This window comes from Pinus tabuliformis, chromosome 6 (genome assembly GCF_031772625.1).
Source record: "Pinus tabuliformis cultivar Carrire ecotype Pingquan chromosome 6, CPIR1, whole genome shotgun sequence".
Lineage (NCBI taxonomy): Eukaryota > Viridiplantae > Streptophyta > Pinopsida > Pinales > Pinaceae > Pinus > Pinus tabuliformis.
In genome coordinates, this window is record NC_142292.1 from 821,001,019 (window position 1) to 821,011,658 (window position 10,640).

A 10,640-nucleotide genomic window follows, 5' to 3' on the forward strand; every position below is an offset into this window, starting at 1 on the left:
ATTGCTTTTGCTTTTCCCTGCATACGGTTCATCTTCCAAAAGTCTCACTGAAACACAAGTATCAATAGTACTAACTTCTTCATGAGGCTCCTCCATGTGAGTTTCCTCATCCACCAATGTCTGCAAACTACACAATCCTGGTCCAACTTGAACACTTTCAAGTTCTTCCTCCATCGTTGTCATATCTACAACATCCTCAAACATCACAGCTTCCTCTTCTTCGTCATCGCAATCTGCAGCTACATCCTACTCCATTGCCCAACCAAGTCGAAGAAGTTTGTCTTCAACATTCCTTTCCAAGACTTCAAGTTTATCTCGAATCCGTGGGTTCTCGTCTTTCATCCACTTCAATCTGTATAAGGTCAGCAAGAGCTTCTCTTCACACTCTTCCAAACCTGCCATGTCTTGTTTTTCAGCTTGGCCCAAGAACGAAGCTTCACCTCTGCTAAACTTGTCACGAAGTGTTGTGGGATCAGCTCCTCTACAAATCCTGCACCTCATTCACCATTAGCTCTGATACCACCTGTCACGAAGTGACAGTGGGATCAGTCCTTTCTCACAATCTTCCAAATCAACTCTGATACCACCTGTCATGCTAGTGCAGTGAGATCAGCTTCTTGTTACAATTCACTAGCTCTGATACCACCTGTCACACCCCTACAGTGGTGGTACTCTTCCAACCGCACTATAGGAGGTGCAACACCACCAACCCTTTTCTTTTCAGCAATACTCAGAGTAATGGACTACGCCTTACGTCTATACCTAGTTTATTTTTCAAAAGCTAACCATATATTTCAATATACCATTCATCATATTAAATTCATTACACCATGAATCAACATTAACATGAATGCACAACAGTATAACTGGGAGGGGCAACTCCCTATGATGAGTTTGCCCTTAATAATAATAATAACATTTTACAATATACAAGTTAAATCTTGAGGAAACCCCAAATTTACACTTAGCCAATTTTACAACTTCAGCAAACTCGGTTGCCTAGCTCATCAGCATGCTCGAACGGTCACCGCACGACTCGCCCAACTCTTCATTTACCCCTGAATGCGTTTTTTTAGCTCAGCGTGTTGTTTACCCAACTTGGACGCCACTACTCGTGTTACCATGCCAACCAACTTGGGTACCTCTACACGTCGGCCCCACCTTCATTCTCAACCCAACACTTCCATTTCACCTTGCCGTGTCGTTTTCCCAACTTGGGCGCCCACCCGTGTCACCGTGCACGCTTGCCCAGCACGTCCGCACGTTGGTCACACTTCGTTCACAAACCGCACACATCCGTTGTTCACCAACCAACTCGTTCACTGTTTGTTTAGCGGGCGCCCTCACCATATTACCCTACCTGACATTATTGTTCAGCTGATCGTGCCATCATTCGGCATGCGCACACGCACCCATGTCGCCTCTTGCCCGAACTCCCGTTCACGGTCTCGACCTCCCTTCGTTCGATGGGCCGCACATAGTACTGCCTGCACGAACTCCCGTTCACGCCCTCCAATTCAACCTTTGGTTCGCCCATCGTGCGAGCGCATCCTCCCTGTCGTTCTGCACCCAACCGCAGAACCACTGTAGCTCACCCTTCGCACTCCTCTACCGAAGAATTGTTGAATCGAATGATCTGCCTCTCCAACCAACTCGCCTCCTTCTATGTATATGCATTCACATCATAGCATGCGGGCGTCCAGTCGACCCACCAACGCACACACAATTTTCGACTCGTTTGCTCTTCAACTCGTCGACGCACATAAACATAATGTGACCACCCACCCGTGTGTTGGCTCGCCCAAGACCACCCACACAGTGTAAAAACCAAACACTCAAAACTTCATCGCATTTGTTCCGCTTCGCTTCGTGCATTCTCCCATTGTGTTGCGCCTTCGCTCACCACGCATGCCCTGCAGCTCGTGGTCCTCACACCCTTGTTTATGAGACAAGGGACCTTTCTCTTTGACAAAAAAATTCTATCTCTTATCCATAGTTTAACATTGATAATTCTATTTGTGTTATTTATTATTATTATTTAAATTTATTTATTTGTAAAGTGATTGGTTTAGGTCTTATTATGAGTTGTTTAGTAACTTCAATTCCTATTAATCACTATTTTTTTTATGAATTATATTCCTTCATAATATTTTTAATTTAAAATGAATTATTATTATATTAAAAAATATTTTAATAAATTTAATTATAAAAAAGTTATATATATTAATAAAGATAAAACACATAAACATATATTATTATTATCTAAGTTTAAGGTCACAGTTTTGAGGCAATTTGACTACTGAGGAAACACATTCTCTTAACCATTAGGCCCATTCAAGCTGTATATAAAAAAAATAAGCATATATTAAAGTTTATATATATATATATATATATAAACAATATTAATTAATCATATTTCTTAATTTTTGGTGATAACATTCAACAAAACAATATTTTATTAGTTATTTTATTTATTTTTATGAATTCTTTATATTTACTATTTTGAAATTTAATTAAGCTATATTTAAATTAAACAAAAAATACTAACTACTATATAATCTTTATTAAAAACCTATTTATAATTGTTTCATTGGTTTATATTTTAAAAGTTTTATTTCCACTTTCATAACACTTGCAATGGAACATAAACAAATATTTACAATTTTGTCTCTTAAATATTTGTAATATTTTTTTCCTTCATATATATATTTTTTTATATTTTGTTTATACATATTTATAAACCATATTGGTTTGAAAATATCTGCAACACACTGAATTTATTAAAAAAAATTCAACGAAATTCTATAAATCTTTATTACTTTCCATATTAAAATTTTAAAGAATTTTGGACGTATTAAGAATAATTTTTTTTAATTAAAAGAAAAATAAATAAGATATCAAATTGTCTACGCTTTGATGAAGTTCGTCCAGAGGTTATTTATAAATGACATTGCTAAAACCAATTTTTTTTGGTATAAATACGACATAATAAGAAAAGTGACTATTAAATTATATTAGTCATAAAAAGTGCTTTTAATTTTGAAAATCATCTTAAGCATAGCATAATGCCATACTATACTAGCCTCTTAAAATATTTTAATGTAACAATGGTGTAATTTCATAATTAAAAATTAAAATAATTATGAAATATTTAGAATTGTTGTTTAAAACATTTTAGTATAATTTGTTTATACAAGAGGTTTTTAAAATTATAGACACAATTTATTTTAAAATATTCGGAACAACATTATGCTTGATTATGAATAAAAGATGTGCCTTACTAACTTTATTCATAAACATCTAGGGTATAGTAAAATTAAAACAAGTGTTCTTTTGTATTTTCAATTAACAAATTATCAAAATTATTTTAATTATAAACAAGAAAAATTGTCATATTAACTCTATGAGTGCAATGGTCACGCGGTAGGGGAAGTTGGCTTTCTTGCACCATCTTGATCGAACCTCATATGTTGCGTTGAACCTCATATGTTGCGTTGTGCGGCAGCCTTTTATGTTTCAATTGAACATGTGTAATAGTTTGATTGTGATTGATGTGACGGAGACACTTGTGCATAATGTAATTACGCCGTAAGGCGTTTCCTCTTGAAATCAACTTTCCTACAGGATTACGTGTATAATTCTGAGCCTTCGATTTAATGGTTAGACGATTAAAATAATCCTAGCCATCCAAGACCCGTATGGTATGCGATGCGACCCCAACAGATCGACCATTGATGATCTGAGCTCATTAAAATTCCGAGTGGAAGCTCATGAAATTGTTTCGCTGTCTGATGCGTGCGCCTGTTCATTGTAATTCCGAGTGAAAGCTCATGAAATTGTTTGGCTGTCTGATGCGTGTGGCTGTTCATTGTTTGGCTGCCTGATTTGATTTTTGTTGCACATTTCATTTTCGGGATCTTCGGTATGCATACTTGCTCTGTCAAAGTTTAGTTTCATATAGGTATAGGGTTGCAAAGAGTTTTGTGCAGGTTACTTAATGCTGAATATGTTCTCTCATGACAGGAAATGTCACTGCCCTCATACTCTTCTTAGCTCCCTTGTGAGTTTTCTCTAACTCATGCAACCTAATTTCAATGATAAAGCTTACTGATGTTCATTTATTCATTAACTGTTTGTAAATTATGATGTGTCTGCTGCTGCAGGATTACGTTCAGGAAGATTATAAAGAAGAAATCGACGGAAGACTTCTCTGGAGTTCCTTATGTTTCTACACTTTTGAATTGCATGCCTTCTGCATGGTATGGCCTGCCATTTATATCACCCTATAACCTTCTCGTGAGCACCATGAACTGGAACCGTCCTTGAACTCTGCTACGTGGTTGTCTTTCTCTTTTATATTCGAGACAAGAAATACAGGGTAAGTCCACTACTCATTACTGTATTAGTTTGAGTGGAGAGATCCCATTTTAATGGTGGTGGATGAAACAGGTCAAAATATTTTCTCTTCTGGCAACTGTGCTCATGTTTTTTGCGGTGATTGCCTTGGTATCGCTCTTGGCCCTGCGTGGAAATGCAAGAAAATTATTTTGTGGCTTCGCTGCTGTCATCTTCTCCATCTGCATGTATGCGTCTCCTCTCTCCATAATGGTAAACCCCTCAACCACTTTCTACTTATCTTTAGGAAAATGACATGCGATTGATAAAGTATGATCTTTAAAATGGCAACTTCCCCGTACTATTCCTTTATTCGTTCCAACGGACTAATTGGAACCATATTCAAAGCTTGTCTGGCATAAAATGAAAAGTCAGAGATTAGGGAGAGCACCGTTTTCCGGCATTTTTTCACCGTCTGCCATGCATAGTTTTGTGTCTAATAAAATTTAATAATTTTGAATCTAATAGAAAAATAATGAGCAGATGTATATCTCTCAATGCAAAAGGTTTAACCAAAAAATTACCCAGTAAAGGACGACTTCCGAGTTGATGTTTATTCATATTTGTAAAAAGGACTGTAGCCTTTTAGTGTGTGCTTTGGATTTAATATGAAGGCGAAATGCAATATGCCACATCTATTCTAATTTCTTCATGTTATTTAAAAAAATTAATTAGATCTGTGATAGGATCCCTTTCAACGTAGGATTTATTTATGGTGATGGCTTTATGAAGCAGCAGATTAAAATAATGAATAATTGCACAACATATATTTATGCCTTACGGCGTTTCCTCTTGAAATCAACTTTCCTACAGGGTTACGTGTACAATTCTGAGCCTTTGATTTAATTGTTAGACGATTAAAATAATCCTAGCCATCCAATTGATTAGAACGGACCGGTATGGTATGCGATGCGACCCCAACAGATTGACCATTGATGATCTGAGATTAAATGATGAGCTCATTGTAATTCCGAGTGGAAGCTCATGAAATTGTTTGGCTGTCTGATGCATGTGCCTGTTCATTGTAATTCCGAGTGGAAGCTCATGAAATTGTTTGGCTGTCTAATGCGTGTGCCTGTTCAATGTTTGGCTGCCTGATTTGATTTTTGTTGCAGAACACATTTCTGCCCTGTGTGTTTTCATTGTTTGGTTGTCTGATTTTATTTTTGGTGCAGAACATGGTGAAGAACATAGATGTGACTATTTTTATATTTCAGATTTCTATGACCAATCAGGTATGCATACTACCGCCTGGCCTGGAGTGGACAATCAGGTATGCATAGAACCCTAGGAGTTTATTCATGGTTTAATGGATTTTCTTTATTAATTAGGTGTAGCCCTAATTTGAAATCCGCTTATATCTGCAGGTTGTAAAAAGAGGATTAACCATGAGTAAAGGAAGGTGAGGGTTATTATGTGTTTGTTTTAACCGAAGCGCATGATGAATGGAGAGGTTTGTTTCTTCGGATTGTCTACTACTATATCATACATTGCCTGGTTTTACTCTGTTGAAGATACATGCTCTGTGAACTTATTTTTTGTTCTTTTGGAGGCAGAGGAGTTGTTTCCAGACAAATGGAGATGAGGTGACATTTGATGCCCAAGAAGGAGAGAGGATGAAAGAATCAGACTAGTCTTAAAGGTACAACGTTTTGGCCCTTTGCGGATGACCCCACCTTTCCCACAGGCGACCTCTCGTCGTCGATAAGGCTTCCCACTATCCTCGTCTCGGGGACCTCTCTCCCAGCAACGGCGACCAATATCCACAATGGCAACGCAGTGTTTAATGACGTGAAATATGGTTCGACAACCTGTATACCACACGCCAAAGCATTAAATGTTGCGTAACGAGGGTAGATAAGGCTCGGCACCAGCAACCATACTCTCTCCGGCCTCTTGTACTGAAAACACTGTCTCCACTCCCATGACACTAGCCTCAACCTGCATTGATAGCTCAACAAGCATCTGGACGAGCGTGGGCCAATTCAACCGGGCCCCTCTCTACTCCATTTATTCGTCTTTATTTGACCTGAAACTTTGGCGCTGCATGTATTGAGATCTTTCCGTATCCACATGGAAGTTTTTGCACATGCCTGTGGTGGTGATTCCTGGGGTTTCCTCTTGAATTTTGTACGGTGATTCCTAGGGTTTCCCTTTGAATTCTGTATTCCATTAGAGCTTTTTTATTTTCCCAGAGATGTTCGAAAGCTCTGTTTATCTGCGCAAAATTCTTCTAAATTCAATTATAGTGCTGATAATTAATTATTTATGTTAGACAAAATGCTTACTTTCATCACTGTGTGGAAATTAAACCCATTGCTAATATGAATATATTACTATTTAATGTAGACTTCTTACAGGATACAATTCTAAAGATCCCTTTTGTAGAAACCGTGTGTGGGTATCTTTTCTATTATAATGTCTCCCCAGACTTATATCTGGCTCTGGTTGCTTGTCATGTTTTGCTTCGCAAGATGTACCCTGGACTCAAGGGGCGAAACATGTCTCTAAGATTCGAACGTTGGTAGGAGCATGTAACACACCTCTTTCCTAACCAAACACGCTTGTTGACATGTAATTTTTTAATTCAGTGTCTCAATACAATCGACTTTTTGAAGCACATGATGGGAACAACAATTTTATTTTCCTATCGATCCTCTACGGGTGTGGGTTGTATTTTAAATCGAGTCTGATGACACACATCTTCAGTTCAATTTTCTTTATTTAAGTACTCCTGCCAACTCGGCAATTTCATAAGGTGTTTCTCCAGCAACACCTTGAATTGGCAAAGAATACAGGGGTTGTCAACCTTGAAAAAAGCACTGGCAAGCAATTCACGCTCCATATACTAGATTGAATTTTTTCAGTATGCAAAATGGTGGAAATGCTATAAACTCGAAGACAAGGAATTGCTTGAGAAGAGTGCAACGACTCGGAAATTTTTTCTAATTGTTGTTATGATGGTGGCTTTGTTGCCAACACCTCCATCTTGGGTTTGAGAGGTAGAGATTCTACCCGTTCGAAAGCTCTGTTTTTCTGGGAAAAATTCTTCTGTTCCTTTTTGAAAAACTTAGTACAAGTAAAGTTAGCTTCATGTTCTCACCCATAATGATTGCCAGGTTTGTGACCAATGTCATGACAAGACTGTATAATATTGTGAAATATTATCCTGGAGCATTCAAGGAATTCAACCCATATTATATATACTATTACTTTCATGAATATCACAAACAAGGATGGGTGATGCTTGGAGGTGTAGTCTTGTGTATAACAGGTATTGATTATTCTCATGATGATATGTGCCTCATTTTATCATATAGTATACTTGGAACTGTTTTCTAACTCAATTGATAAATCCATACCAATGATTTTCTCAAAAAAAAATCATAACTTCATCCCAATTATTTATGCTAAAGCTACACAAATAGAAACACTAACATCAGTTCTTTGCTCTGACTGGATCCAGCTGTCGAGACCATGTTTGTAGAATTGGGCCATGTCATCAGGAAATCAATCCAATTCCAAGCTATATGTCACAAGTATTGAATATGGAAAAACACCTATAAAAGTATCCATCTTTCTTCTTATCTTTTCTACTTAACTGATGATGTTGATGTTGTTTTATCTTGTGGTTAGGTCTAACATTTGGCATCCATCATCTACATTCCCACATTTTTTATACATGCCAACAAGGGTGATTCCAATAGCAAAATCTACCTCAAACCCACACTTAGTAATGTCAGCATGGATCTTCTTCCCCTATTCCGAAGGTGCCAAAGGCGAAGTTATTTGGCTTAAAAACAATCCTTTATTTGACCAAAAAAATTTAGGGCCTCATGGCATTACCCATTCTGTGCATATCCTGAAATTACAAAATTCCATGTAACTTCATCTAGCTTAGGCGTTGCATTAAATAGTTTCAGTGTTTGGTCATTACACCCATGTTTACCATATCCACCTATCATTGCATTCTATGCAATTGCACAACATCTCTCCACCATTATTCATAACCTCGTTTTCTCTAGAAACAACAATACTCATGCAAAACCCAAATTCCACAATACAAATTTGCCCAATACAGAACCCACAACTTAGTTCTATTGTTGCTACTGCCTAATTCCATAAAAAATGTATACATTATTTGGCATTAACTACATTTTGCAATTTAGTATTTAAACATTAGCCGCTGATGAATCATGATAGTAATTGCTACTAAGCTTGAATGAATCTCTGATGGAAACTTGTATGGTGATTGGTTGGAGCGCTGACTCCTACAATCAAGTCTGCCCATAAATGTATCTCAAAAATTCCTTTCACGTCAAACTGGTATCAATGTGGCACCTCAACTCAATGCTCCATCACACATGTTGATTTTGTTCCAAATTATGATGCCTTTTTTATTCCTACAGTGATGTCAGCTATGCAAGGAATTTAGTCAAGGAATAGTAACATGAGCCAAGGTAAGATGATACAAGAATGTGAAGTAGAAACTATTAGCTTGCCTTCCATGAGTATATTGGGATTCAATCAAGTTTTCCAGTATGGTTTAGTTTATTTGAAGGAGGGATGCAGCTCCCTATCATAAACATGATATCATCTGTGAGTATAATGTGAATTATGGCATCCCACTTCCTGACATAATTTATGTTTTCGTATGTTAACTCATGCTGGCGTTGTTGTACTCGTCATTTTTTATCCTATTACTACTGTCCCTTTTTCAAAATATTAGTACAAGTAAAGTTAGCTTCATGTCTCAACCATAACGATTGCCTAGTTTGTGACCAACATCGTGATTGGACTGTATAATATTGTGAAATATTATTTTGGAGCATTGAAGGAATTCAACCCATATTATATATATTATTACTTTCATGAATATCAAAAACAAGGATGGGTGATGCTTGGAGGTGTAGTCTTATGTATAACAGGTATTGATTATTCTCAGATGATATGTGTCTCATTTTATCATATAGTATACTTGGAATTGTTTTCTAACTCAATTGATAAATCCATACCAATGATTTTCTCAAACAAAATTCATAACTTCATCCCAATTATTTATTTTAAAGCTATGCAAATAGAAACACTAACATCAGTTCTTTGTTCTGACTAGATCCAGGTGCCAAGGCCATGTTTGCAAACTTGGGCCATTTCAAAAGAAAATCAATCTAGGTCCAAGCTATGTCAAGGACAGAATTATTATTATTTCATCATACCTATGTGCTTCATACTCCTTAAGTTTTAGTACCATAATGAGAAAATTGGGTTTTTTGGTGCAGCTTGCTTTTTTGTGTGTTAGTTTACCCATCTATGCTTATCACATATACGGGACAAGCGACTTATTTGATAAAAAAACTAGGGGACATAGGCTGTACATTCTACAAAGAAATACCACAACCCGTGTATTGGCCAATGTTCATTGTTGCCACTTTAACAGCCATTGTACCCAATCAAGAATTGATTACAGCAGCAATCTCAATCATAAGACAGTCCATGGCTCTTAGTTGCTTCCCTCGAGTGAATATTGTGCATACCTCACAAAATTACGAGGGTTAGATCTATTCACCTGAAGTTAACTATGTTCTCATGGTTATCTGCCTTACAATTGTTGTAGGATTCCGGGATGCAACACAGTTTGGAAATGCATATGGTAAGAATATACAAATTTATATCTGACAACCGAATTTGGTAGTTTTTATCGATTCTTTTGAGTTTCTAAGGACAATTTTAGGTGTTTGGTGGTGCAGAGGTTGCAGTGGTTGGTGTCATGTTCATTACGACGTGCGTAGTAACCTTGGTCATGCTTGTGGTTTGGAACATGCATGTTTTTCTTATACTACCCTTCACTTTGTTTTTTGCTATCTTTGAAGGAGTTTATCTATCATATATATTGAAAAAGGTGCCACAGGGAGGTTGGTGTCCCTTCGTAATTGCAACAATTTTGGTCATGCTTTTGGTTTGGAACATGCATGTTTTTCTTATACCACCCTTCACTCTGTTTTTTGCTATCTTTGAAGGAGTTTATCTATCATCTGTATTGAATAAGGTGCCACAGGGTTGTCGGTGTGCCTTTGTCATTACAACAATTTTTATGACCATAATGTTCTCTTGGAAATAAGGAAGGTAGAAAAAGTATAAATATTTAGCACAGAGAAAACTCAGCATAGAAGGTTTGAATGGATTGGTTGTCGAGGTGAATTCACTTGTACCAGGAATTCATTTCTTTTGCAGTGACCTTATTTCTG

At 37.0% G+C, this 10,640-nt stretch overlaps 1 protein-coding gene across 1 annotated transcript; it reads left to right on the forward strand.

The window, feature by feature from the left end:
• The first annotated feature begins 3,703 nt into the window (after positions 1-3,703).
• Positions 3,704-5,769, forward strand: LOC149261348 (bidirectional sugar transporter SWEET1a-like). Its single transcript, XM_089368588.1, has 5 exons — positions 3,704-3,810; positions 4,164-4,296; positions 4,450-4,608; positions 5,571-5,668; positions 5,763-5,769. The coding sequence occupies exons 1-5, from the start codon at positions 3,704-3,706 to the stop codon at positions 5,767-5,769; spliced, it is 504 nt and encodes a 167-aa protein (XP_089224714.1).
• The last annotated feature ends 4,871 nt before the right edge of the window (positions 5,770-10,640 follow it).

Excerpts from the sequence above, each read along its gene's own strand:
- LOC149261348 (XM_089368588.1), top strand. The coding sequence starts at position 3,704 with ATGCGATGCGACCCCAACAGATCGACCATTGATGATCTGAGCTCATTA. Across the intron at positions 4,297-4,449 it reads TATCACCCTATAACCTTCTC|GTCAAAATATTTTCTCTTCT; the intron begins GTGAGCACCATG and ends TGGATGAAACAG. Across the intron at positions 4,609-5,570 it reads CGTCTCCTCTCTCCATAATG|AACATGGTGAAGAACATAGA; the intron begins GTAAACCCCTCA and ends TTTTTGGTGCAG.